Genomic DNA, 25,956 nt, shown 5'->3' on the forward strand with positions numbered 1-25,956 from the left:
ATCAACAATCGGTAGCGCGGCAGACCGGGTAGGGCTTGGTGGCAGTTTTAGAGCGAATAGGGCTCACCGAGCGCACGGCGCAAGGCAGGGCACGTTCGGCATACCGCGCACGTAAGTCGACCCCTCAACCCTACGAGGCTATCGAGTATGCCTGGTTCTCCAACGCCGCACAACGACTGAAGAGCCTCGAACTGCCATCACTGACTCGACGGTCCAAAGTCAGAAAGGGCATAGGACGTTACTGCATTTAGTGGGCCAGACGGTTCATCTCACCGACAACAAGACCCCGCGGCGCCACGAGCACGCGAACACGCGCCATCATGTCAGACCGGAGGTCCTGGGCCTCATTTGCTGTATGAGCGCATGGCCTTTGTCGGGAGCGAGACCGTATGGCTGACCGGGATGCGCAGCCTGGTGACTACGACTACCCCTCCGCCACCGCCAGCCCTGACGAAGCTGCCACCGCTCCCTCGAGAATGGACAGGTTCCGTCGAGTTGTGCAGAGAAACAACGAACTGAGAAGAGAGTCTGAAGACGCCGAGCGCAATGCGAGATGGGCTCCTCCTCCCTCGCGTCTGAGACGTCGGCGCTATAGAGATCCCACCGAGCAGTCCCCTCCGCGCTTCACTCGCAACACGTCAGCCATCGACCAGCCGTCCTCCGATGTTGACGAAGCCAGACAGCGAAACGTCAAGAGAAGAAAACTGACCCACGAGTCAAACTACAAATACGGTCACTTCGGTCAGGTCGAGTCTGGCAGGCTGAAGTTCGAACTCGAGAGCTGTGATGGTGAAGTCCACAATGAAGAGCGCAGCGACATCGACTTTGGCCCTGAGAACATCCTCAAGCACGATAAGAGCGTCTACTGTTCTCGCGCCTCAAAGTGCAATATCGTCTTGCGCCATCATGACGATTCGACCTTTTGTCTCGAGAAGTTGTACATCATTGCTCCCGAGAATGGCTTCACAGCTCCGTGAGATGGTCGTGCCCATGTCTCTCTATATCTCCTGCTAATATCTAGCAGGGTAAAGGAGGGTCTGGTCTATGTCGGCATGAGCCGAGACGACCTCCAGCCATATATCAACAGCTCCACCCAACACTACGACTATCTCAATCCACCACGAAGTCCGCCGCCGCGCCGGACTCATGATCCTGTACGCCTCAGTCTGTTGGAAAGTATCCATGATCCTGAAGTCGCGCGTGCTATGGGTACGCGTAGAAGTGCTGGCTTCTTTTCGCCCATCGACTCTCCCGCAGATGAACAATCTCAGGACGATGACGATGCTGACGACGCGTGGAACTCCATGCCTGCAACCAGGGATTCATCGTGGCCTCCCATGGATCGAAATCGACTCTTTGCCGGCAGGAATGATGTAGACGGCCGAAACTGTGATGACCCTGCAGACCTGAGAGAGTCACCAGACGGCCGCATCGTTGTTCTGAGCGACGAAGAAATCAACTGGCCCGAAGATCCCACTAGGCCAGATGTACTTGCCGATCGGAGGCGTAGAGAGCGAAACCTGCGTGAGTACGACGATGAGGATATCTGGGAATCAAGATATCGACCAAATTATGCTCGTATGAGAATACGACAGTCAAATGCAGCCTTGGAGCGACCAGAAGCAGCTTGGTTGGGTCCAGAGCCGGATCGCTACAAGAGCGATACTGTAGCGAGGGCGCGGTTCAGAATCAAGGACAATAGACATCGAATAGCGATCAAATTTGATCCTCCGGTGTACGTGGTTCCGATGAGTCATGCAAGCACTTCACTGACTCTGAACAGATCTGGAACGCATATTCTGCTCAAGCTGCAAACGCCCTACGTCAATAAGAATATTGACGTGCAGACCGTCATCGCAACTGGCTTCGCGGGTCCCAGGTATTTCCCGGTCGTCCAATTTAAATGATGGATGGACAATGTATGAATAGGAATTCGGCTATATATATTCATGGCAAGCCCATGAATGCCATCATCTACGACTAGATGAGCCAAAGCCAGTGCTCTCGTACCTCGATGACGACGGTACGGGCGAGCTTGAACCTGTGCTGCCTCCCCAGTTCCCGCTGTTGGATCTGTTTGAAGCGCTGCGCGAGCTGCTTGCTCTGTTTCCTGCCATATATGCTGCAGCCGCGCCAGCAGCAGCTCCTGCACCGGTGCCAGTCCAGAAACCAGGTCTCCAAGCCTGGCCGCCCTGTGTGCCGTAGTTGCGGCCTGAGTTTGACTTGCCATATGGTGTGTAAGGTGGCGGTGCATCATCTGAATCATGTTAGCTTTGATGGTCAAGACTAGTTTATAGAGCCTGGAGCCTGTCTTACCATTGTTGTCGTCGTTGTTGCCGCCCCAGCCACCTCCGTAGCCGCGACCTGCGTGTGGCGGACGTCTGTTGTTGCCTCTGACGCAAGAATCCCAAACACCGTAGACGATCATGCCTGCAACAACTGTAGTATGTGTCAGCCTATGCAGAAAGGCAAGGAGTAGTCAAAGCACTTACACGCAAAGAAAGCCCAGAAGATGAGCTTCTCACCAGTTGAGGAAGGTCCACTTCTGTCGTCCTCATCTTTTCTGTGACCATACTTCCTCTCACCCTCCTCTGTGAGCATAAGTCTGTAGCTGACGCCACAACTGCCTTTCAAGACATATGGATCCTCGGGCGAATCATACCCTTCACACGAAACGTCCGTACTGCCTAATTTGAACTCTGGAGGCAGTGACGCTTTGCAAGTCCATTGAACATTTTCGTCATCATAGTCGGAGCCTGCGTTGGTGCAGCGCATCACATCGACATCGTAGAGACCACGTGCGTTGCCACCCATGCATTGTAATTGAGGAATCGCAGATCCACGGCGAGCGCTAGTCTTTTGGCCAGCGCGTAGTGTGAGACTGGAGATTTTGGACAGGAGGACGCTGTTCGATGGTTTGCGGAGAGCATAAGACAGATTCAGGCCCGATAGGAGGGCCAGTAGGAGAGTGGATAACCGCATAGTGACCAATTTCTCTTGCTTGGTGCTGTCGATGGGTCGATGAACAGGTGAAGCAGTGCTCTCAGCTGCTCTTTTTGTCAATTCAGTGATTGTTTGAGTCTTCAAAAGTGGCGAGGACACGGTGGCAGTGCGGTTTCCAAATAGTGGCTGAAGCAGACAAAAGCTGAAGTGGTTGCCTTGCCGTGGGTAATTTGGAGCATGGGCACCAATCGGCAGCACACTCTGACCCTTCCGATCGCTTATCGCTATCTACCCAATCACGCGCCACGCTGCAAAGACTACAGCTCGCGAACTGGCCTTTGTTATAATATAAACAATGAAGCAAAGAATTACATACTTGTTGCACGAGGCTGGTGGTGTTGATCCTGCGACACTTGATGTCAGCGAACATTCTTTAAAATTGCCCGAACTCAAAGCTGCCAAAGAGTGGAGAGTTACGCTGGGCACACGCGAACTGCCAAAGGAAGTATGTGAATGCCTCCTTTCTCCTTCACATCAATCACGTGTGACCTTCAGCATGGGATCTAGAAGCTGACCACAAAGTCTGAAGATAGCACAAGTACTCGAACAGAGTCATGAAATACACATACGCTGGTCTGCTGAGTGGAACTATGATGCAGTAACTCCCTTTTCTTCAAGGGTGCCTTCGGGTCTCCATGTCTTCTACACTCCCGGCGAGGGTGCTTCTACGTACGTCCAATCATCTCGACTACAAATGGCCTATCATTAACTCATGTTGCTAGGGATACACTATGCCCAATGCTAGGCAAGGTCTTTGGTGAACCCGTTAAATGTCAATCGGTAAAGGTATTGTTGCTCGCCTGATCGAAACAATATATATCAAATCAGAGGCTGATGTGTACGAATGTCCCAGAGCTCCTTCTCGATACCCACTATTCTGTCTGAGCGATTTGCCATGTCTGCGAAGTACCAGTATTACAAGCCTCTAGCACGTCTGACGAAACTCATCGGATACCTCTCATCAACCATTTGTGACTCAACAGACATATCATGTCATGCTCAATTCACATCACTTGCGCAGGCAAGTTCCTTGGATCTCGATTACGACACGATATCTCACGCGCTTCGTGCTACCGCGTATTGGGACTGGGCTGTTGCAGCCGACGGCACCCAAGGTGTCTGGGATGAAACTCTGACTCTCCAGTCTTCCTCAGACGCTCTCGAAGTTGGCATCCTAAACATTGAAAAGGCTACAGAGGAAGGAGAAATTGGGTTGAGCGGCTTGCTTACTGTAGTTGGAGAAGACACAAAGCCTAGTGCGACCATGTTCTCCTTCCCTTCAAGGCACCATGCTGCATCAAAGCACTCCGACGAGCTTGCTCTCGAGACTTCGTTCCGCCAGCCTACTGGATTGCACCCTACCTTGGAGCTCAAGTTCCCTGTCAACGCACTGGTACAACCGGACGAGTCGTGCGCCCTCCACGCTTACCTGACCCTACCGTCTGCCGTTTTTGTAGACCGCTATCAACTTTCGGATTCTCTATTCCTTGCTTCGCAGAATCTGGTTGCTCTGCGTAGTTTGAGTGGTGCCACGGATCTGGAGGCGCCCGTATGGACAACACCTCAATGGGGCTCCGCAGCGCTACTCGAAGTTGCGCATCCAGAGACTCCATCAGTCACCAACGACACTTGGACCGTAACGGTTCCGCTACATACGCGCTATATGCCTCCTTCCGCAGACGGAACACACACCGCACATGTCCCATGGCCAGCAGTCTTCTGGGCCTGCGAAGCCGAGGATGGACTGAAGATGTCTGTGAATCCATTTGACCGCACTAATATCGGCTACGACGGACTCTTTGGGCCAAAAACTCTGTTCCATCACATCGGTGCTGCGGCTGAGACGAAGACAATGATGGAAACGCTGGAGATACCAGTGCTAGACGAGACAAAGACTAGATTTGTGGAGGTAGGCACTGGATTGGCTGTGTTGGTTGGATTCTTGTGGGTGATGTGGTGTCTTGCAAGAGGAGCGAGCAAGCAATCTCAGAAAGCAGGAAAGAAAGAGTGACCGGCTGTTGCTTTGCTCTTCAAGCCAGTGGTTCTTACACAGCTTTGTTTAGCCTGTTGGTGCAAAGCAGCCGAGCCACTTTGCTGGCAGAGTCTGCTATGCTATATGAACGACGAGTAGTCTATGGTCGGTGGTGTGTATTCAAGCACAAGACATCTCCTCGAATGGGACCTATACAACAAGGATGCGTCAAAGATGCCTGAGTTCAGGAAGATCATCGATAGGGGTATGCGGGAGATTATGGCTTGTTGAGTCCAGTCGCCCACTCGATCTTTCAAATACCGCAGCGGGCAGGCTGATGGCGTAACGGGCCCACATCTCCTGATCTACCATTTTGCTAGGATATCGTACGTTTATAATGCGGCTCTTAGCTACGGTGATCGCCATACGATCTCTTATACCCATCTGTATCCGACACTCAATTTATGGAAGCTTCTAGAACAGAGCCTCTGAAGAACAAGGGCAACCTCACGACGATTTGCCGTTGCATACCGGAAAATATGCTGACCGGCTGGCTGCTAGTGAACATATTCGGCTTTTTTAAGATCATTGCCGGACATTTGTCACCGACGGATGGGTGATAGAAGTGTACGTCGATAGTAGTACCTGATTCTTCAGGCAGCCAATTATCGATCATGGTTGGCGCGAAACATCTGTTTCACAGAGCTTGCTGGATTGGCGTGGACATGTCTCATACTAGGGGCTGCGATATGGTCAAAAGGACACTATTCAGGAGTAGCAGTAAGAATCTGATCCGATACACACGAGATCCCGATAAGCACAATGGATGTCTATACAGCCAGGCAGAGAAACGAGATGAAATCGGGCAAGGTACTCGGTTAAACCTTCCTTCGGTCAAAGAGGCCGCAACTTCCATATTCGGGCAGCTATGTGCATGTCGCCAGGTTCAATCGTTACGGTATTGGCGCATCGGGGAATCCGAAGTACAAATTCGAGTACATTTACATCGGTCAGCAGAGGTTGTGTTTCCCTGAATTCAAAACTAAAGATACAAGAATGAGCGATGAGTGTCAGAGCACACTCGGGACTCAAATGCCACGTGACGGGCGATGAAGCATGTGAAAAAGAACCTTGAACCAGGCACCGCACAAAAGAAGCTTCGACGTGGCGGTACATGTGCTTGACAAGTAGAGAATGTGCAAACGAATACTCGAAGCAGGCGATTTCGACGAGTGGCTCGGTGATCGAGAGAAAGGCGAGGTTTGGCAGGAATTGAAAGACGAGGGTCCATTTGGATGCCTTGGGAATCGAGAAAGCTTGGACCTTGTGGCATGTGTGACGTGGGTACCTGCCCGCAGTCTGAAAATCGCATAGCATGAGCCAAAGGCAGGAGCGACGACGAGAAAGAGATTTTCACCCATTGCGCTTGATATCATCGACGCAGATTGTACGCTTGTCTGGGCCAACCACGACCACATCAACAACCCATCGCGCACCGAGACACACACAAGTTTTACGCGTCAAGAGAGACACGGAAGTTGCTAGACAGAAACACAAGACTCATCGCGCGTTCACACTCGGCCCAGGTCTGAGGCCTGATCTGACCCGACCGCCAAATCGCTCCTTCACACGACAATGCCAGTTGGCTCGACCCGACGATAGGCATTTCATTCGTGCTCTGCTATATCTCTACTCTCTAGGATAATACCAACTGTGTCGCTACCACTTTCCCTCGTCAGCCATTATTACCAGCAGGCTGCCAGCATCTGCCCGCTACCAGTGACGACTCGTCTCAGTCATACAAACGACCAGATGCAAGCTCAAGCACGTTCCCGTAAGCGCGCGGCCGACGGCAGTGCACAAGACGCTTCGTACCAGTACACGCAGCAGGTGCCAGACGGAGCCTTCGGCGCGAACGACCCACTGGCTACATACCGAAACCCTCTCTCGAACGACGTATCCAACAGCTTTGCCGAGTTCGCGCCTTTTGACAACCCTGGCAACAATCCAGCCGCCGCTGCCAATTTCTTTCCCCAGCAAGTGCCTACTTCTCAGGCGCCCAATTACGGTCAAGCTGTCGCTCCTCCCTCGAATCAGCTCGTCCGCAGGAACACGAACCAGCAAGTCGCTCGCACGCCTCAAAGGAACCAATGGAGTGGTAACTTCGCAAATCAGACCGACCGTGTATGGGAGGACATGGAGCATGAAGAAGAGCAGGACTTGGACCAGAAGGCCGCAATTGCGAAAAAGGACGCCCAAGCAAAGCGAAAACAGATACCGCCATTCGTCCAAAAGCTGAGCAGGTATGTTTGCCAAACACACTTTGGTTTCCCATCTGATTGGAGCCTCTGCTAACACGCATGCAGCTTCCTCGACTCGTCCAATAACACCGAACTGATCCGCTGGTCGGATGATGGCAATTCGTTTATCGTTCTCGATGAAGACGAATTCGCCCGTACGCTAATTCCGGAACTCTTCAAACACAACAACTATGCATCATTCGTGCGTCAACTCAACATGTACGGCTTCCACAAGAAGGTTGGCCTGAATGCCAACTCGATGAAAGCGGCCGAGAAGAAAGTCAAGGATCCTAGCGTCTACTGGCACGAATACTTCAAGAGAGGTCGACCCGATCTGCTGTGGCTCATTCAAAAACCTGCGGCCAAATCCTCGGGCTCCAAAAGGAAAAGAGACCTAGACAAGCGCGAGCCGGGCGACAGCGATGATGATCAGAAGAACTCTCCTGACGCCGGCGACGGAGCTGCGGGCCTGATGACCACCCTCCCGCGGCAGGATATGGGTAATTTCCGCTCGGAGCTACAAAAACTGCAACGCCAGCAGAGTGTCATATCCAAGATGATCACTTCGCTGAAGGACCAGAACGAGCAGTTCTATCGCCAAGCGACTGCTTTCCAGGCTCTTCATGACAGACACGAAAACTCTATCAACGCCATTCTCACCTTCCTGGCCACCTTCTACAACCGTAGCTTAGATGGACATTCCGGTCCCCCGAATTTGGCCAGTTTCCTCAGCAGTGCGTCTATGCCGCAGCAACCCCAGCAACAAGGTAGTGTCTTTGACATGGGCGATGGCGACATGAACGAGAGCAATGTCAACAACCCAAACAATCAACTGCAACGCTACCAAAAACCACGACCTTTACTGTTGCCAGCGCCGAACCCGCAGAACCTCTCTGCTTCACCCTTCTCCAATGCCACGCCTTCTGTCCGCTCGTCCACTAGTCCCGGTCCTGCGCACCAAGGCCAGCAGCCAGCGCAATATGGGCCACACCCACCCCAACCACGACCTCACCAACAGCAACAACCTCAAAGAGCCTCGGTGACCCCCGTGGTCAAGGACGACGCACCTACACCCGACTTCATCAACCAATACCCGGAGAATGACGACGTGATGAATCTCATCCATAATGTCAATGCGAGCAATTCGCCCAACAACGGCGGCGGCGCTGGAAACTATGACATCAACAGTGCGCTGGATCACTTGCAGGCAGTCAACAGCAACAGCCCACTAACGCCACAACAACGTGAGGACATGCTCTCGATGATAGCAGCATCTGGGGCTACAGGCGCAGGCGCCACGGCCGCTCAACCCGGTGCCAACAACGCCCTCATGATGCCCAATCCACCATCAATGCCATCGCTCGACGCACTCCGCCAGAACAAACAGCACCTCGACATGCTGACCAAGCTACAACAGGAGCAAGACTCCAAGGTCGCAGATCTGGCAGGACGTCTCCAACCGCTTTCCCCCACAGGTGCTATTCCAGGCATCAACGCCAACAACTTTGATGAGTTGGGCAACCCCGGTGATTTTGATCTTAGCAGCTACATCAATGACCCGGATGATGGATACTTCAACGCTTTTGGCCCTTCGGACACGACATCTGCAGCTCAACAGTCTGCCTACCAGAGCACCTCGGCACCGACACAGGATGTGAATGATGATCTTGGCTTCACCTGGGACTACAACCAAACAGGAATGTCGGATGACCTCTTTGGCGACAGCGGAGGTGGCGGCGGTGGCACAGGAGTCAATGACGGCAACATGAGCATGGATGAGCGATCAGGCAGGGTAGTCGGAAGTGTCAGCTCAGCCGGCACAAGTCCACCAGACGCGACGAGAGCAACAGCAGAAGATGAAGAAACACCGAGCAAGAGACGAAAGACGAATAATTAGGCAGAATTCGCAACATTCGTAGAGAATCGATGGGAAAATGGCTAGAACAGATTTTTCATGGCTATAGAATACCTCGTTTTCCCTTTCTTGGCCCTCTGGCGTTTGGCATACAGGTTGCTTGTCAAGGTATCGGAAGATGATCCCTCCTCCAGTCTCTTTTCTTTCCTGTTTTTCGCTCGCTATATAATCTCTACTCGATTAGAGAACTTCCGGCATAGATGCTGGATTATTACCATTTCTTTTCTCCTTCATAAGTTCATATCCCTGCGATGCAGCTTTTCAAGTCGTGAATTACTGCTTCTGCTCTTGACTCATGATTGTTCCTTGATAATACAGACAGCCACATGACGTCACTTTGAATTTCGTTTTGCGAGTTGTTATTGAGTTCATCGGAAATGGTGGTCGTTTTGTGCGGACAATGGTGGGTTGTCTAAGCTTGAGGGTCACAAAACTGTTGAAATGGTATAGGACAACCACGCGACGATCAGATGACGGCAAACTTCTGAGTATGGCCTAATACACATTTAAGATGCTAATATACATTTAAGATGCTATAGAAGGAAGCAGTGTACGATATATCCGATGCAGAGTGCAGAAATGGATTGATCATGGTTGGAAACTATGGCCGAGGGTACAACCCTGACCGAAACTACCAGAATTTGGCTTCTTCGGATCCCCCCAAGGACAAAGCATCTCAAGATGGTGACATGGATAGTGTGCATAGCTGGATAAAGTGTCCGTAATAGCGAGCTACTGATAGAAGTCATGAGAAGAACGCCAAAGAAATGCAACAAAGTACCTCCATCTCCCAGCCTTCGTGAGGCCTGCTCCCTGAACGCCTGTGGTAATTGCCGTAGATTGGCAACATCCATCTGCTCAAACGCACTGTATAGTCCTCCTGTCATAGCTTTGCTCATCACTTCTTTTTTCTAAGAGTCTGACCCTCGCCGCTGAAGTAATGCTTCTTCGGTTGCTCTTCCTGGGTATCATCCTTCTTCGCGGGCTTGGGCTTAACCTCGTAACCAAAGAAGAGCTTGCCTGGCGGCAGACGGAGAGGTTGAGGACCATTCTTGCGGGGCTGAGGTTGAGCCATTCCAGGTATACCAACAGTCTCTGCGGGTGCTGGTGTGGATGTGCCGGTGGACGATGGCGTTGCAGTCTTGCTGCTTTTCTTTGCTACGAGACGGTGGCCGGCAGAGATGAAGTGTGAGGCTGCTGCTGCGTGGCCGGTCGCTGCATCTGTGCTGGAGGGGGCGATGGCGGAGTAGTTGATTGCTTGAGCCATGGTGCCTTGTGTGTGGATGGAGCCGCCCATGCCCTTGACTTGAGCGGGCGTCGAGGTACCGCTGTTGCGCTCCGGCTCTACGTAGCCAACAGGAGGGGCGAAATCGACACTGAGATCGGTCTCTTGAACGCTGATGGAGTGTGATTCCTTGTCTGGTTTCAGCTCCAGGACGGCGACTTCGTGGATCTGGTCGACGTAGCTGAAGGAGAAGACATCGCCGACGGTCAGACATGAGTAGTTGCGGAAGACGTTCTCGAGGACGGCCTTGGGGTCTGAGATGTCGAGGAAGGCGGGACTTTGTGGTTGCAGTTTGATGAAGGAGCCGGACGGCAGGTCGGTAGACTTGATCTGGAGTAGGTCGCCAGGGTCGAGAAGCAGCGAACGCATGATCCAGTTTGGCAGGTAGATTTTGCCCTCTTCTGCGGTGAACTCGAGCACTCCGGCATGTGTCTTTGTCTGCTTTGCGCCGTTGATGAGTTCAAACAGCATGGGGTAGGTGATGTGTAGCTGGGTGAGCTTGTCCAGAGCCGAGGCAGGCAGGTACACCTTTCCACCGTGGATGACATCTTCGCGGTCCGTCTTCATCAGGACTGGATAACAGCGGTAGTACTCGTCGAAGCGGCGAGGGCGCCCGCCTCGCGACAGCAAGCCCTGGTTGTACATGGCGAGAGGGTCGTTGCGATACTGCAAGTCTGTTAGCAAGGCTATACTCTATCCGGCTAATGAGAAGGTTTTCGGCATACCATGACAGATGAATGACTGAAATGTTGTTGTCGTGGGTTGCTCAGTCAGGTACTGTCTCTGTCTTGTGAAAGTCTGGAGTCGGCACCATGACGAAATCCACGCGACCTTGTCACTCACACTCACACTCTCACAACTCACGAGTCACGACACGTCTCTTCACCATCAAGTCTCCGAGCTTTGGAACCTGTATCGTATCCATCAACACGTAAACCCATATATACACCAAGAGTCTGTCGTACACGGGTATGGTCGACACGCGGGAAGCTTCATACATATCAACAGCCATCCTGAGCCGATTACAACCCTTACTTGGCTCTTCGTCTGAGCCAGTCTCTAGTACATGCAGTATCCTATCCATCACATCTTCGAGCTTCCACACCCACTACCTTCTCTGTGATTTGTACATGACCAGACATCAGCATAGAATTGCTATACCTTGTCCGCACGGACCTCATGACGCACGAGTCTAGATGATCGCGTCCTTCTCGAAAGTGCTCAATCAACACCGACTCCATCAAACAAACACACTTCCCACAGCGTCAACATGTCCGGGAAGCGTACTGCCGAAGCTTCTGATCGCTACATCTCGCCCGAAAGCAAAAAGCCGCGTTTCGACTACCGCAATCCTTCTACCCTCGCACCAGATGCCCCCGAAGAAGATGCCATCCTGGAGCTGGATGAAATTGGCAAGACTGGTATGCAGACCAAGCGTAATGCCGTGAAGCTCGATGGCTATGAGAGCGACAGCAGCGACGACAACTTCGAAGCAAGAGCAGACGAAAAGGCCGAACTCGCAAAACAAGAAGGCAGATCGGCTGGCGCAGGAGGCGCAAACAATGCTGGATGGAACGCACGTGAAAAGGATACTGGGAAGTCAAAAGACGAGGATGAGATGGACATGTTTGCAGACGTCGACCAAGGCACTGGAGGTGTAGGAGGAACAGCCGACGGAGATGACGATGAGGATTTGCAAGCAACAGGCAAGAAGCCGAAGAAAGATGTCCGCTTCATGGACATCGATGACATTGAAGGCCAAGTGCACAAGAGCAAGTCCGGTGGCCATGTTCGCGCAGACTTCACCCTTGATCCCAAAGGCAAGTCGCGCGCCGACGACGACGCCAGCGTTGAGAGCAGTAGCGAAAGCGGCAGTGACTCGGAACGCGATCGTCTAGATGATGAGAACGAGGATGCGGAGGAACTGGGCGCTGGGAGTAAGAAGAAGCACGCCCCGAAACTCGACGCTTTCAACATGCAACAAGAGGGCGAGGAAGGACGATTCGACGAAGCGGGAAACTTCATCCGCAAAGCAGCCGATCCGGACTCTGTACATGATGCCTGGCTGGTGGGCTTGAACAAAAAGGATATGAAGAAGGCCAAAGCTGCTCAGGAAAAGCGTGACGAGGAGCGAAGGAAACAGACCGCTGCCGATGACGCTCTGTTAACGTCTGATCTCTACTCTACTCTCATCACACACCTTCACAAGGGCGAATCGATCCTCGAAGCCCTACAACGACTCAACGCAGCCGCTCCGAAACAGAAGAAGTTGCCGAAGTGGAAGCAAAAGAAACTAGCCGCCAAAGCAGACGCCATGGATGTAGACGCCGACGGAGGTGCTCAGGAAGATCCGGCCGAGAAGCGTCGTGTAGCTGCCGTTGAAGCCATCACAGCTGCTGCAGACTCTATATTCAGTCGCAACAACCCTGATATCTACGACCATGAGCGCGAACTTCTGCAACGACTATACAAGCGCGAAACCGGCGAGGACTGGATCGACCCTGTTGTAGACGCACCAGCGGACGAGAATGCCATGTTCGAGTTCCGCTGGGTAGATGCCAGAGATGGCGGTCAGACTCATGGACCTTACGACAAGAACACCATGCGCGCATGGCGCGAAGCCGGATACTTTGGTCAAGAGGCCGAGGTGGAGTTCAGGCAGGTTGGACTGGATGGCTGGTCAAGAAGCGTCGACTTCGACTAGTCAGGAGCACAGCAATCACGACTTCATCGTCACGGTGCACACTGAACAGACGAAACGTGTTCTTGAAATGCTTCACTTCTGCCCTACAAGAGGGTGCTGCCCCCAGAATCCCTTTCTATCAGTCATTCACTGCACGGGATTCCACACTCTGTATCCCCAACCCGGCCTCAAAGCCACGCACTCTGAACCACAAGAGGCCTTCAAGTCAATGGCGCGGTCTTGTGGGCGGATGCGGTGAGCGTGGGCGCGGGACAGCAGGCAATGGCGGTGGCGACCTACGTCTGTCCGGCGGAGGAGGACGAGGTGCTGGCGGGTTTTGCGGTCCCTCAGGACGAGGCTTTGTAGATCGCTCCATCGTGAGTTGCCCACTCGCTGCTTTGGTTGCTCTTTGTGAAGATTTCTGAACAATGTAAATCGAAAGAGCAAGCCTGCAGAAGCAGCCATGGTTGAACACACACGACAAATATGACAAAGGAGTATCTTTCTTGCTTCTAACACTCTATGTACCACACCAGTAGTCCGATGACAATCAAGCACCAAATCTTTGTCAATGGACCGAATGAGAAGCCCACAGACGTCGAGCATTGGCCAGCGCCTCCCGTTCCACCTCTCGGCTCAAAACAGCACACGCACAGTAAGAAAGAAGCAAGTCACACAAATGAAGAAGTGACGTGGCAACCACTGCTACCAAGCCCGTGAAAGCTCGCGCAGCAAACACCGTATAACATGTGCGACCTCTGCCTCCGCTCACTCAAGATATAAAATCTCTCGCTCATACTATCACAAGCATCGTGGTCAACCGACACAGCTGAACACAATTACCGAGTCGCTGACGACGAGACCGTCACCACCTGACCATCACGGCATTGCCAACGGGCAAGGATGGCAGTTGGTTCTTGGTATAGAAGCCGTGGACAATGCGGTGTACTGCGGTGTCCAGAGACACGTAAAGCGTCATGAGGACCTCCGGCGTGTGAAGAGTTGATATAAAACAATTGCCGATGTTCACTGGGTAAGGAAGAAAAACATCAACAGTTCCTCAAAAAAAACTTCGGTAACAGCCCAGCTAACCTACCTAATCACAGCAGAACACTCGAAGCAAAGCCGAACGTTCCGAGCTCAAGTCTTGCAATCGAAGTCACTCAAGTGCAAAATCTATATACTCAATGTGTGGTTACACAATTACCTTTTATACCGGCTGTGGTCACAGCACAATTCGCAAGAGACCTTGCTACTCACCACGCCCCGTTGAGTGTCAGAATTGGGCAGACCAAACTCGGGTGCAGAGCAGAACATCGCCTGAGAACTGTCCGCGTTGCCCTGCCCAAGGAAGCGTCCTCGATCCTGAGATGTGGCGCAGAGTCCCTGGTCAGTCAGAGGATCTGCATGTCAGAGTGGGCGGACTGGCAGACAGATACCAGCCAACTCCACCACCTGTGCGTCCTTCAACACATGGCTCAGGGTATGGGTATGGTTATGGATCGCAATATGGCCATGTCGAGGACGATCCGGTGAGAGAAGGTGGAGCCCCAAACCCGTCGCCTAGCGAAGTCAGACGCAACATCTCACACTGGAGAAATGCTGTGAACCCTGCAGGACCTTTCGATACTCGTTCCAACACTAGTTCCAACACAGGAGGCAGTTCACTATATAGGCCGCAAGAACCAGCCACCACACATTCGCGCTCGGCACCACGCCTCTCTAGCTCTGGTGTCGAATTCCGTACAACAACACGACCCAGCCGAAGACGGGAGTATTAAACAAGAACACCCGACGATCATGTTGTTCATCTTCGCACAGAGTACGAAAATAACAATGGTCTCTTCCCCGATGAGGCCGTTTCTCCTCAGTCATCCAGAAGACGTTCTTCTCGCTCTCCACCACCCAGGTTGCCATCTGTTGCGGAGAGCACAAGATTCCACGGACCTGACAATCTTGCACTTGTACGCATCAGACCAGTGGACGCCAGCAGCAGAGCTCAGACAGTCAGAACATCTCGAGAGCCAAGTGTCGTTGGTCTACAGGCTCACAGCGGAGGTGTGGGAGTGAATGCAGCTTATCCAAGATCTATGTCGAGAGGTCGACGTCACAGTGCAGCATCTGGAGGTGTGGGTTCTTTGTGAAGTCCACAGGCACCTGAACCACCTCAAGCACCACAGCCGCCGCAAGGAGGATTCTACTGATGAGGTGACCATTGATGAGATGATGACGGTGGATGTTGTTGAGATGCCTTCGAATGTGGAGCGGATCTAACTTTATGTCATGAGCTTGTTTGAGAAAACGTCTCAACTACACTGCTTATTTGACAAGAAATGCCTTGTCAATGTCGATAACACCTTGTCTGATACTGGTACAACGAATGGAACGAAAAGGTCTACCTTGCAATTAATCCTAAAATCTCGAGTTGTGATGAAGAAGTGTTTCTCGTTGGCTCTTTGCGGTTGTGACATCTCATGACACTTCTTGCTTTACTGACTTATCCTTCGTGACTTCCATAGCTTGAAGCTTGGTCTCCAGAGTTAGAGATCTACTGTGCTTATTTCAACAACAGATTGACGCTTCCACAAGTAGGTTCAGAGTATCTTCTCAGCTCCCATCTTGATCATGCATCAAAACACCAGCTCCTTTCCCTCCCATCTTCCTCTCCTTCTCTCTTCGACTCAACTCAACAAGAACCAAAGCAATCATGCATCTCCTGACATCTCTAACCACTCTCCTCACCCTCTCCACCCTCACCGCAGCCTTCGCCCTCGAAAAGCGTCAAGAAGGCACCTCGATCTCTCTAATCGGCTCAGCCCGCCGCTCAGCCTTCTACTCCGCCTCCGCAGCCTTTGTCGCCGCAACCCCACAGCCCAACTCAATAATCTGCCCTGGAGTAATCGGCGCCGCTCCCACACCTTCTGAATCTCCTAGCGATGATGTGAGATTGAGGACGGATCCTTTGGCTATCAGTGCCTTGGAGGCTAGACAGAGCATTAGGCCGCATGAGAGTAGGAATGGGAATAGGAGGGGTTGGAGGCATTCGCAGACGACGTCGGGAGTGGAGGTGGTGGTTGGGGTTTCGAGTGTTGTGACTGGGTTGCCTGCTTTGGCTTCTGAGATCTGAAGACATTCAATAAAGATGTTTTTGATTATATTCGAAAGACTGTCTGTTTTGATGTCATGAGTTTTGTTCTGGTGAACGTCGAAGATGGAGATGATATCGTGGGAAATTGTTGTGCCCGTAGCCATGTATCAATATACTGTTATTGAATTGCACCAAAATTTCTCTTGACAAATGATAATGGGCCTGGTTGATGAGTCGCTCAGTGTGCCAGTAGTCGTGTATCTATTGTCGACATTCAACGTCTGTGTTGACCTCACTTTTCAGAACGGGCGTCATCACCACGTCTCGCCATCCGTAGATGCTATATTTTCACTCTATGAGGCAAGTGCAGATGATTCGCAGAAAGTGGCGATGCAACCCTGAACGCAGCCTAGCCCTAAGACACGTTATAATGATCAAGATCGTACACCAAGGAAAGCGAGCGAGTTCTGAACCAAGAGCTCAGACTGACCAAAAATGGCCAGCACCATCAAAGAGCCCTTGGGAGAGTATGATTTTTTGTTTTTTTTCTTTCTGCCCAATAAAACCAACAAAGAAACAAGAGGCTGCAATATATCTCAAAAGAATGGCAAGAAGCGCAAAAGTGAGTGATGAGAAAACGCAAGTGCGAAACCAGAGAAGCAGCAAGGGGGGTATCTTCGCACACCTACCGGAAAATGTGGAAAAAATCGATAGATAAGCGCCTCCTGACCGGTTGCTCGCTCCAGGGTTTCCAGCAACGCCCCAAAATGCCCAACAATGCAACTCTTCTGTCGTGAAGAAATCAAGCGCATGTAGAGGTAAGCGCAGGAAAAACAGAGTAAAGCACTAAGTAAAAAGAACAGGGAGAATAGCAAAGACCGAAAAAAACTCCAGATCGCCCTCAAAATCAGTAGGTGAAGCTCAAGGACAGCTCCTCAACTCCCTGATCGATGTCATGAGCTTCGAAAGACGACCAAAAACATGATCCAAACGTGCCAGGCGTAACAGTCGTCAAGAACGCCGATGTAAACCTATTCCGAGGAACACATGACTCCCGAGTAAGAGGCCGTGTTGGAACATGCTGACCATTGTAGGAGAAGTGCCGAGACGCAATGAGAAGCAAGATGCTCGCTGGAGTGTACGAGGAGTGATAGAGTCAGACGACCGAAGCTTCGAAGTGGATAAATTAGGTCAGCTTAAGCATTCCCCTGAGCTTGGCCTCCATGCCCTTGACATCAGGAGAATGCTCAGGCTGGAATGGGCGCTGAGGAGGGGGTGGTTGTGGTCGATGAGCACCGATATACTGCGCAGGACTGTGATAGGGCTGCTGCTGCTGATAGTGTTGCTGCTGCGGCGATGGTGCGGCATGTTGGGGACGTGAAACGAAGGGCGAGTGAGACTGAGACTCGAGATATGCACGGGGATCGAAAGGTTGCTGCGAGTGGCCTGCAGACGCCTGTGGCGACGAGGGGTCATTGCGAACAGCATTGAAGAGCGGGGTCAAGCTGCGGTTGCCGTAGTGCAATGAAGGGTCAGCGTCGAGGGTACGCTGCTGTTGAGGCGTCTGGAATGCAGGATTCGGCTGGGCACGAGGCTGAGCGGGAGAGGTAGTAGAGGGCTGCAAATTCAGGAAGTTCTTGAGCGACTGCGTATAAGCCTGTCGATCGACCTCTGCCTGATTGTGTTTAGCAGCCGGGCTACTAGATGTATCGATGTCCAACTTGAACAAGCCCTTTGCTTCTGGTGGTGTAGGACGTCTCTGGGCTAAGGGAGAACTCTTGCTAGCACGCTCCTGTCTGTCGGCATTGAAGAAGATGTCGAGCGGAGATCTTTCCCGAGACAGAGGTTGAGGGACCGCATTGTCAAGAGATGGCGAAGGTCCATTGAGCTTTGTGGATTCGGCGTCCAGTTTGGCCTGCATCGAATTGCTTGTGGTGACAGGGGGCACGGACTTTGAAGCGAACTTTGGCATGGGCAGATTCGAAGCGGCGGGAGAGGCATGGAAGGTAGGACCGGCGTAGGCGGCGGGCTTCGCAGGGGTGGCAGTAGGCGACTTGTGAGCGGGCTTGGAACGGGGATTCGTAGCCTTGGGGACGTCGCTGTTGGAAGCGGCGCGGTTGTCGTTCTGCTGCCTAGGCCTGGTCTTCTTGGGCTTCGGAGTGGTCGCTTGCGAGGGAAGACCCGAGTCGGACTGAGTGTTCTGCTGGTCGTGGTGCATGTTGACATTGCGAGGACGCGGCGGCCGTGTGTTGCGCTGGTTGGCGGCTTGTGTCGGGCTGCTGGACATGTTGTGATATTGGGAAGCGAAAGTCGAAGATTGCTGGAAGGGAGCAGCGACTACTGTAGACATGACAAGTGCGCAGAATGGCAGCTTCGAATGACTAGGGAGATGTTGACTTCCTGTACGGGCGCGTGGGACCGAGGTATATGTCGCTGTCGTGAGTTGCCAACAGACGATGGATTGCGAGTGAAGGAGATTGGATCCTCTTGGGCGTATGACAGAGGTGAAATAGGTGTCGCTGAAGAAAGTCGCCGAAATAAGGAGAATGAATGAGTTGGAGGGAGTTGGATGAGAGAGTGGGAGTGGGCGTAGCCGCACGTGGAGGTGGTCATTACCTGTAAGTCAATTGCGCCCGACGGGGCTAATCGCTCCAATCACAGCGCGTGAGCGGATCTAAGATTATCTTAATCAGATCTGACGCAAGCGCGTTCGGCAGGCGTGGCCGAGGCTCCGTGTTTCAAGGTGTTAGCAACAGCTGCCTGTTCTAGCATCTATCAAACACTTGCATTCACATCTGGACCCGCTTTCACAGACAATCTTCGCGACATCCGATTCTTCCGCCCGTTCATCTACATCGCCCGTCAATTCGTGCCTCTACGCACACCACGACAACAGACATGGCCGACGTCGAGATGACCGACGCCCCTCCCAAGACAAAGGTCCCCAAGCCCGACATTGCTGCCGACTCTGGAAAGAAGCGCTTCGAAGTCAAGAAGGTGAAGACGCACACCCTGCTCTGTCTCTGTGCATGCATACTGACGGTGCTGCCGTAGTGGAACGCTGTTGCTCTCTGGGCTTGGGATATCGTCGTTGACAACTGTGCCATCTGCCGTAACCACATCATGGACTTGTGTACGCTCGCCTCGTCCTCACCTCTTGGTCGCATAACGTACTGACCATCGCACAAGGTATCGATTGTCAAGCCAACCAGGCATCCGCCACCAGCGAGGAATGTACCGTAGCCTGGGGCATCTGCAACGTGAGCTTACCCACCCAACTCCACCTGTTGCACCTACTAACATTGGGCCAGCACGCCTTCCACTTCCACTGCATTTCCAGATGGCTCAAGACCCGTCAGGTCTGCCCTCTCGACAACAGAGACTGGGAGTTCCAAAAGTACGGCCGATAAATCCTCCTGTTCGCCACGCCGACCCATCAATACCCTTGCTTCACATGCATTCCAGCCTCGACTTCCCTGCGATTCAGCCATCTGTCCGCACCTCGAACTAGATCCAAGGCACAGAAAGAGCTGCTTTGCGGTTAGACTGGAAGAACACAACCCATCAGACGTCGTCGTTAGATTTGATGCGACATCACACGACCGAAGAGATAGCATTACAACCTGGCGCTTTTCGATTGCGCCCATGTTAATGAAAGGCAGAAACATGCCATATTTATGATTCCAAAAACTCCTGTTCGACCTGCCGAACGCAATGTCACTGCTCTGGCTTGCTCCTTGAACGCCTCAAACACGCTTGCTCTTGTGAAATTTATTGTACTTTCTTGCCGTCGACTGTAATGTCTATGCCTGTGACTCCGTTTGACTTTCTTGCAGGCAGCCACCTGACGGGATCCTTGTTGTAGATAGACCATGGGGGCACGCACACGACGAACGTGAGGGCTGCTCCAGCGAGGAGAATCCAGAGAGTGTATGCTATGTTCTGAGTTGCGAAGCCAATCATGAAAGCAATGACCTGGCGGGAAGTTAGCCTAGTGAACACTCTCACAAGATGGCCACCGTGGACTGCGATACGGCAGAGGTCGTGACCAAGGGCGGGAAGTTAGACATACTCCAGCAGTGCTTAGTAGGACGCTACAGAACATCTCGACCAGACGTTGACCTTCAAAGTCCTATGAGCTGTTAGTTGTCGTTCCGTGCCTGGTAGATTCGCAAATCTTACAATCTCGCCCTCCCAGATCTTACGTCCAGATTCGATGATTGCGTCCATTGTAATATTGCTTGTGCTGTCGTGTCGTGAGATTATAGACTGGCGAAGGGCATCAACAAGCTACATAGGTGTTCGTCAGGGTCGCGAATGCTCGGGGAAGACGACGCCGACTGAATATGTCCGTGCAGCCGAGCCGATGACCGCTTCCGCCGACCTGGCTTGGACTTTTGGATGCTTCTACAGAGTACTTTAGTTTTGCTAATATCTCATCTTGGTCCATCATCAATCTTGTATTGCTCTACTCACTCAATTCAGTTCGGCAGATTCTGTTCGCGACAAAGATCATTGCAACGCCTGAAACCAACCTTTCTACAATAATCTATCACTTTGTCAAAGCCACCACCCAGTCTATTTTCGACACAAACGACTTTCACTTGTTTTCAGTCTTCACTCTATCTGAACTCACACACACGATCTGATCTTATTTCTCAATTCCTTTCCAACACATTCGCCTCGCAACATACCAAGATCTTGAGCCAGAGACGGCTCTTTTTCAGTGGAATGTCAACCAACAACATAACCCTACCAACAAATGGTGATGCCAGTAGGTCGACCGATCGTAGGAGACGTCAATTGCAGTGAGACTAATAGAAAGTAGTGGATCAACCTGAACGAGCACTCGTGAATCAAGATGCAGCCGCCGAGACTGTCGCTGCTATCGCACAAGCACAAGCAATGAGCGCTGGTAATTGGATTGATCTCATCCATCTTGTCCTCGAAGTTGATTGTTTACAGATGAGATCGCACTCTATGATCGTCAAATCCGTCTTTGGGGCGTGCAGGCCCAGGAGAGGTAAGATGGCTCTTTTGATCATGGAAAAGTACTAATAAATGACCAGAATGCGCTCTGCCAACATCCTCCTCATCTCCGTCAAGGCACTGGGTACGGAGATTGCCAAGAACCTCATTCTCAACGGTATTGGCTCCTTGACGATTGTGGACAGCGAGCAGGTCTCCGAGGATGATCTGGGCGCTCAGTACTTTGTGCGCGAGGAAGACATTGGTCGTAACGTGAGTGTCACCAAGAGCTTCTGAAGATCTTTCAGCCTAACTAATGGACATCACAGCGAGCAGAAGCTGCTTCAGAGCGCCTCCAGGAGTTGAACCCAAGAGTTGCTGTAAGAACCGACAGCAGCAACATCTTGACTAAGGATCAGACCTACTATGCCCCCTTCCAACTCGTCATCGCTTGCGACCAAAATCTGGAAACCATGGCCACCATCAACGCCGCATGTCGACTCGCTAATCGTCCTTTCTACGCTTCTGGAATCCACGGCTTCTACGGCTTCATCTTCGCTGACTTGATCTTGCACGATTATATCATCGAGCGCGAGACTTCCAACATGCCTGCCGTTATCAAACAGGAATCCACGACTCGCAGCATCATCGGTGTCACGACAAAGAAGCAGAACGGCAAGAACATCGAGACCGTCACAAAGCGTGAAGTTTACTCTCCTCTGCTACTTGCCAACACTTCACCCTTGCCCGATGACTTCATTCGTAACCGTCGTAAGATGAAGTCCGTTACACCTCTGCTCCCTTGTCTCCGTGCACTCTGGGACTTTGAGCGCGACGCCCACCGTCTGCCCGACCAGAACTCCAAGCACGATCTGGCTGAGTTCACTCGCATGGCTACCATCAAGCTTAAGGAACTTCAAATGCCGGTCGAGACACTGACAGCCGAGTTCCTCCGCAGCTTCCTGCACAATATCGGCAGCGAGATCGTGCCCACTGCTGCTTTCGTTGGTGGTAGGCTAGCCGAGGATGTCATCAACGTGCTCGGAAAGCGTGAGCAGCCCATCCAGAACTTCGTCATGTTTGATGGCGAGAATTTTGATGGACCAATCTACCCTCTGCAGACATTCCTGCAGCCCAACGGCTTGGGGGTTCCGCAAGTGCAGCCTTCTGACCTGGAGATGCAGAAGATGCAGAATGGCAACGGCAACGGAGTACCGATCAACAACGCCATCTCTTCCGCACCTGCCGATGGCTCTAATGCTGTACAAGGCGTTGAGCCCGAATCTATCATCCTCGAGTAAAGATTACTGGTACATCTTGACGATTTGCTTTCACGAGACAAGGAACAAGAAGCTTACAGATTCCTCTGGTGCTCCCGCTCTGATGGACAGTGTTGATAGTAAGACCAATCCAGAATCCCTGAGTCTTGCACACTTTCACAGGGTAAAGACGGCAGGTTACTATGGTCTTACGGCGGCTCGACAACAGAGAGAACACTGCAATCGACGAATCAGCCAATGCAAAAGACAAAGCGCAAGGCATACGGGTAGATGCTTCCTTTTGCAGCATGAGGAATCAGTATCGCTAAGAACCTTGTCTTTCTTTACTCTATACACATAGTTGATTCATCCCCCGAAAAGGCCATCCATAGTTAGAACCGTTGGATGCCGAAGAGCAGAGAATGAGAATCTTGAAAACAGAAAACGCCAGATGTGCCCCTCTTTCACACCAATATGCCAGTGATGATTAGTTCTTCCCCTTCCGAAACGTTGTCCTCTTCTCCGCATTACGTGGACATCGAGGTCTTCACAGCATGCAGCACCTCTGTGCCGCTTGGACGACGCCTCAAGCAGAAATCGGCCAATTGCCGAGCTAAGTGAAGCAGGATGCTCAGACAGTACCAGCAATGCTCAGCTCACGAATCTCCTGCAAGACCTGCTCAACTCTCGCATCCAGATTACCGTTGGCGTACTGATCTCTGGTGTCAGGATCCAAGTACTGCTGCACCTGAGCCATTCTCGAGTAAGCCTCTGCGCAGAATCGCAACTGAATCTTGACGAGAGCTTCAAAGGAAGGATCCAGGTATGGCACGCGCAGTTCGATGAGTTGGGGCAGATCATTGAAGAGTTGTTCATTGAGTTGTTCGTAGGCGGCCTTGAGCATTTCGGCTTCCTTTTCCGTACGGGGTAGCTTTGTGACGTCCTTGTCGGGCTTTTCGGCTAGGCGTTTGACTTGGGCGCGGACGCGGTCGTAGTCTAGGAGTTTGTGGTTGCGTTTCTTAATGCCTGTGTCAAGCTTGTGTCAGCATGATGCTTGAAAGAGGAAACCCAGAAAGAGCGCGGGTAGTCATCACATACACTCGTTGATGTCGGGGAAGTAGGCGCAGAAGCGGTTGATGGGGTCCAGGACGGTGGAGCGGAAAGGTCCATCCAATGCCTTGATTGTTTCGGCATCCAAGTCCTCGACTGCCTGCTTGTAGCTGCGAGAAACACCGTCGTTGGCGCCGGCGTCACCGTAGAAGGCGTCGATCGTCTCGGCAATGCGCATCTGCGAGGCAGTCATTGCGCGCAAGCTGTCCAGATAGCCCTTCGATTCCTTCTGGAGACGAGTGGCGGCGTTTTCCATGACTCTATAGCGGCGTTCTTCGACTTCATAGCTGCGATCGTGGGTTTGTTCGACACGGCCAGTCTTGACCATGACCTGGGTGGTGGCCCGATTGACGTTCTTCTTGAAGCCAGCCCACGACATGTTGGAAGGCGTCTTGGGGCTTGTGCTTTTGTGTGTGTTGCTTGGAGATCCTTTGCTGAGGAGTCTGTGCCAGGGAGAAGAGGTGACAGGAGGGCCGGTTTTAGGTGTAGAATGATTGTCCGGTGACAGCGGTATACAGCCCTCATGAACAGTCTGGAGTTGATGCGCGCCCAGCGCCTCAGCCACTGACGCTCCACGCTTGCGACGCACGGTCCATCCAGGGCTCGGATGTTGATCAGCCGGCGTTGCCGACATAACTCCGGTGCTTTGCTGTTTGCTGCGTGCTTTTGTACGAAGGAGATATTCGACAGTTTGTTGTCCAATGTCGCCAAAATCAATTCGTGCAGTATGCGCGCGCTCTGCAAAACAAAGTGTTGTGTGCCGGCCACTCACACGCCTCAGCAGCAGTGAAGCTTCACCATCGCCAAGAGTCATTTTTTCCGGCATCCAGCCTACCGGAGTACCACATCTCGGCAACTATCTGGGTGCTATGCAGCAATGGGTCAAACTACAGAACGAAGCCTCTGCCAACACATCTCTGATATACTCGGTCGTGGACCTACATGCTATCACTGTGTATCAGGATCCTAATGCTCTAAGGACTTCAAAAAGGGAGATGCTGGCCGCTCTTCTTGCTGTCGGACTAGATCCTCAAAAGTGTACCATCTTCTACCAAAGCGATGTAGGACATTCACAAGTGAGGCCATGTAGAGAAGTCCCAGGCTGATGGGAAGAGTAGGTACCTGCACATTCTGAACTCATGTGGATATTAAGCTGTTCGGCATCTATGGGATATCTCTCAAGGATGACACAATGGAAGGTTTGTATTTTTCTCCCTAACATTAGCCTTCTCAACCTGCTCGCCATTTCCCTTACCATCAATCTTTTCTTTTCTTACCCGTGGCTGTATCTAACGTATACCCAAGAGCAAACTTGACTTGGACGAGAATGCCAATCCATTAGACTCTTCCACCAAAACGAAGCTGAAGCTCGGCCTCTTCTCCTACCCAGTCCTCCAAGCAGCAGATATCTTGATTCACCGAGCCACACATGTGCCAGTTGGTCATGATCAGTCTCAGCATCTCGAGTTCGCACGTGAGTGCGCTGCAGGCTTCAACCATCTGGCCGGTGACAAGCTTCTCGTGCAGCCAGAGACTTTGCTATGTAAGTCTCCTGTCGTTTCCAAGCAGCTACCCAGAATGTCCGGTAATGATATGGACCGTAACTAACCTGTCACCTCAGCTCCCGCGAAGCGAGTCATGGCACTCGACAAACCAACCAACAAAATGTCAAAATCGGCGCTGAACCCAAAGTCACGGATCCTGATTACAGATTCCTCGTCAACAATCTCCAAGAAGCTGCGGGTTGCATTGACCGATAGTATCGAAGGCGTGACATACGACCCTTCGAGTCGCCCTGGTGTCTCCAACCTCATCGAGATTGCCTTCAACCTTGATGGCTCCAACCATGGTGCAGCCAGTCCTGCCGAGTATGCAAAGGATTTCGAGGGATTGAGCCTTAAGGCACTCAAGAACAAGGTTGCAGAGGTCGTTGATGATCACCTTATGCCCATTCGATCAAAGTTCGAGGAGATTATTGGTGGCGATGGCAAAATTCTTCAGGAGGCTGCGCAGATTGGTGCAGAGAAGGCTAGGAAGTCGGCCGAGTCGACTATGCAGTTGGTCAGGCATGCGGTTGGCTTCTAAGGAACTTCTGTATGCTATGGATGTATTATATCCACAACACTTTCGGAATGCTGTAGCACATGAGTTTTGAGTCATCTGGTGTCTGCTGGATCTATTTGTGACTTTGATTTAGACGAATTCACCTTTATCGCATCACGAAACCAAGCTGAGAGGTCAGGGTTAGTGATTTGGGGGGTCGAGCTTTCCCCACACAGCCGATGGTGAAGCACGTCACAATTCGGACACGAAACATTGAATCGAATAATTGTCGACAGCAATCATCGCGATTAACAGACGTGTTCAGCAGTT

The 25,956-nt window shown here is 51.9% G+C and overlaps 14 protein-coding genes across 14 annotated transcripts; 8 read left to right on the plus strand and 6 right to left on the minus strand.

Annotated features, from left to right (window-relative positions):
- Positions 1-168: 168 nt before the first annotated feature.
- On the plus strand, positions 169-2,179 carry AUEXF2481DRAFT_621075 (uncharacterized protein). The gene is made up of 4 exons (XM_013490126.1): positions 169-353; positions 411-973; positions 1,025-1,735; positions 1,784-2,179. The coding sequence occupies exons 1-4, from the start codon at positions 321-323 to the stop codon at positions 1,905-1,907; spliced, it is 1,431 nt and encodes a 476-aa protein (XP_013345580.1). The 5' UTR covers positions 169-320; the 3' UTR covers positions 1,908-2,179.
- Positions 1,971-3,340, minus strand: AUEXF2481DRAFT_78539 (uncharacterized protein; the record flags this gene model as incomplete). Its single annotated transcript, XM_013490056.1, has 3 exons — positions 2,493-3,340; positions 2,317-2,439; positions 1,971-2,257 (listed from the first exon to the last, which is right to left on the minus strand). Exons 1-3 carry the CDS (start codon positions 2,980-2,982, stop codon positions 1,971-1,973), a joined length of 900 nt encoding a protein of 299 aa, XP_013345510.1. The 5' UTR covers positions 2,983-3,340.
- AUEXF2481DRAFT_620924 (uncharacterized protein) lies at positions 3,141-5,109 on the plus strand. The gene is made up of 4 exons (XM_013490127.1): positions 3,141-3,448; positions 3,533-3,672; positions 3,726-3,789; positions 3,857-5,109. The coding sequence occupies exons 1-4, from the start codon at positions 3,299-3,301 to the stop codon at positions 5,012-5,014; spliced, it is 1,512 nt and encodes a 503-aa protein (XP_013345581.1). The 5' UTR covers positions 3,141-3,298; the 3' UTR covers positions 5,015-5,109.
- A 535-nt stretch (positions 5,110-5,644) lies between these two features.
- AUEXF2481DRAFT_620926 (uncharacterized protein) lies at positions 5,645-6,570 on the minus strand. The gene has a single exon (XM_013490128.1). It carries the CDS (start codon positions 6,350-6,352, stop codon positions 5,870-5,872), a length of 483 nt encoding a protein of 160 aa, XP_013345582.1. The 5' UTR covers positions 6,353-6,570; the 3' UTR covers positions 5,645-5,869.
- On the plus strand, positions 6,571-9,407 carry AUEXF2481DRAFT_620927 (uncharacterized protein). Its single transcript, XM_013490129.1, has 2 exons — positions 6,571-7,278; positions 7,342-9,407. The coding sequence occupies exons 1-2, from the start codon at positions 6,788-6,790 to the stop codon at positions 9,170-9,172; spliced, it is 2,322 nt and encodes a 773-aa protein (XP_013345583.1). The 5' UTR covers positions 6,571-6,787; the 3' UTR covers positions 9,173-9,407.
- A 266-nt stretch (positions 9,408-9,673) lies between these two features.
- AUEXF2481DRAFT_38325 (uncharacterized protein) lies at positions 9,674-11,250 on the minus strand. Its single transcript, XM_013489948.1, has 2 exons — positions 11,201-11,250; positions 9,674-11,141 (listed from the first exon to the last, which is right to left on the minus strand). Exons 1-2 carry the CDS (start codon positions 11,201-11,203, stop codon positions 10,089-10,091), a joined length of 1,056 nt encoding a protein of 351 aa, XP_013345402.1. The 5' UTR covers positions 11,204-11,250; the 3' UTR covers positions 9,674-10,088.
- A 495-nt stretch (positions 11,251-11,745) lies between these two features.
- Positions 11,746-13,179, plus strand: AUEXF2481DRAFT_3609 (uncharacterized protein; the record flags this gene model as incomplete). The annotated part of the gene is made up of 1 exon (XM_013489790.1): positions 11,746-13,179. One exon carries the CDS (start codon positions 11,746-11,748, stop codon positions 13,177-13,179), a length of 1,434 nt encoding a protein of 477 aa, XP_013345244.1.
- An 839-nt stretch (positions 13,180-14,018) lies between these two features.
- Positions 14,019-15,084, plus strand: AUEXF2481DRAFT_620843 (uncharacterized protein). Its single transcript, XM_013490130.1, has 2 exons — positions 14,019-14,191; positions 14,265-15,084. The coding sequence occupies exon 2, from the start codon at positions 14,346-14,348 to the stop codon at positions 14,937-14,939; it is 594 nt and encodes a 197-aa protein (XP_013345584.1). The 5' UTR covers positions 14,019-14,191; positions 14,265-14,345; the 3' UTR covers positions 14,940-15,084.
- Positions 15,085-17,432: 2,348 nt separating this feature from the next.
- On the minus strand, positions 17,433-18,596 carry AUEXF2481DRAFT_28051 (uncharacterized protein; the record flags this gene model as incomplete). The annotated part of the gene is made up of 1 exon (XM_013489871.1): positions 17,433-18,596. The coding sequence occupies one exon, from the start codon at positions 18,594-18,596 to the stop codon at positions 17,433-17,435; it is 1,164 nt and encodes a 387-aa protein (XP_013345325.1).
- Positions 18,597-19,144: 548 nt separating this feature from the next.
- On the plus strand, positions 19,145-19,656 carry AUEXF2481DRAFT_3612 (uncharacterized protein; the record flags this gene model as incomplete). The annotated part of the gene is made up of 4 exons (XM_013489791.1): positions 19,145-19,243; positions 19,301-19,379; positions 19,436-19,506; positions 19,558-19,656. The coding sequence occupies 4 exons, from the start codon at positions 19,145-19,147 to the stop codon at positions 19,654-19,656; spliced, it is 348 nt and encodes a 115-aa protein (XP_013345245.1).
- A 361-nt stretch (positions 19,657-20,017) lies between these two features.
- On the minus strand, positions 20,018-20,476 carry AUEXF2481DRAFT_28053 (uncharacterized protein; the record flags this gene model as incomplete). The annotated part of the gene is made up of 3 exons (XM_013489872.1): positions 20,018-20,221; positions 20,319-20,378; positions 20,429-20,476. 3 exons carry the CDS (start codon positions 20,474-20,476, stop codon positions 20,018-20,020), a joined length of 312 nt encoding a protein of 103 aa, XP_013345326.1.
- Positions 20,477-20,838: 362 nt separating this feature from the next.
- AUEXF2481DRAFT_621231 (uncharacterized protein) lies at positions 20,839-22,810 on the plus strand. The gene is made up of 5 exons (XM_013490131.1): positions 20,839-21,020; positions 21,075-21,161; positions 21,212-21,269; positions 21,316-21,487; positions 21,544-22,810. The coding sequence occupies exons 1-5, from the start codon at positions 20,978-20,980 to the stop codon at positions 22,513-22,515; spliced, it is 1,332 nt and encodes a 443-aa protein (XP_013345585.1). The 5' UTR covers positions 20,839-20,977; the 3' UTR covers positions 22,516-22,810.
- A 294-nt stretch (positions 22,811-23,104) lies between these two features.
- Positions 23,105-23,962, minus strand: AUEXF2481DRAFT_64239 (uncharacterized protein; the record flags this gene model as incomplete). Its single annotated transcript, XM_013490048.1, has 2 exons — positions 23,105-23,499; positions 23,572-23,962. 2 exons carry the CDS (start codon positions 23,960-23,962, stop codon positions 23,105-23,107), a joined length of 786 nt encoding a protein of 261 aa, XP_013345502.1.
- Positions 23,963-24,279: 317 nt separating this feature from the next.
- AUEXF2481DRAFT_38334 (uncharacterized protein) lies at positions 24,280-25,744 on the plus strand. The gene is made up of 4 exons (XM_013489949.1): positions 24,280-24,644; positions 24,702-24,782; positions 24,889-25,126; positions 25,205-25,744. Exons 1-4 carry the CDS (start codon positions 24,285-24,287, stop codon positions 25,666-25,668), a joined length of 1,143 nt encoding a protein of 380 aa, XP_013345403.1. The 5' UTR covers positions 24,280-24,284; the 3' UTR covers positions 25,669-25,744.
- The last annotated feature ends 212 nt before the right edge of the window (positions 25,745-25,956 follow it).

The sequence above is a fragment of the Aureobasidium subglaciale genome (assembly GCF_000721755.1).
Source record: "Aureobasidium subglaciale EXF-2481 unplaced genomic scaffold scaffold_6, whole genome shotgun sequence".
Lineage (NCBI taxonomy): Eukaryota > Fungi > Ascomycota > Dothideomycetes > Dothideales > Saccotheciaceae > Aureobasidium > Aureobasidium subglaciale.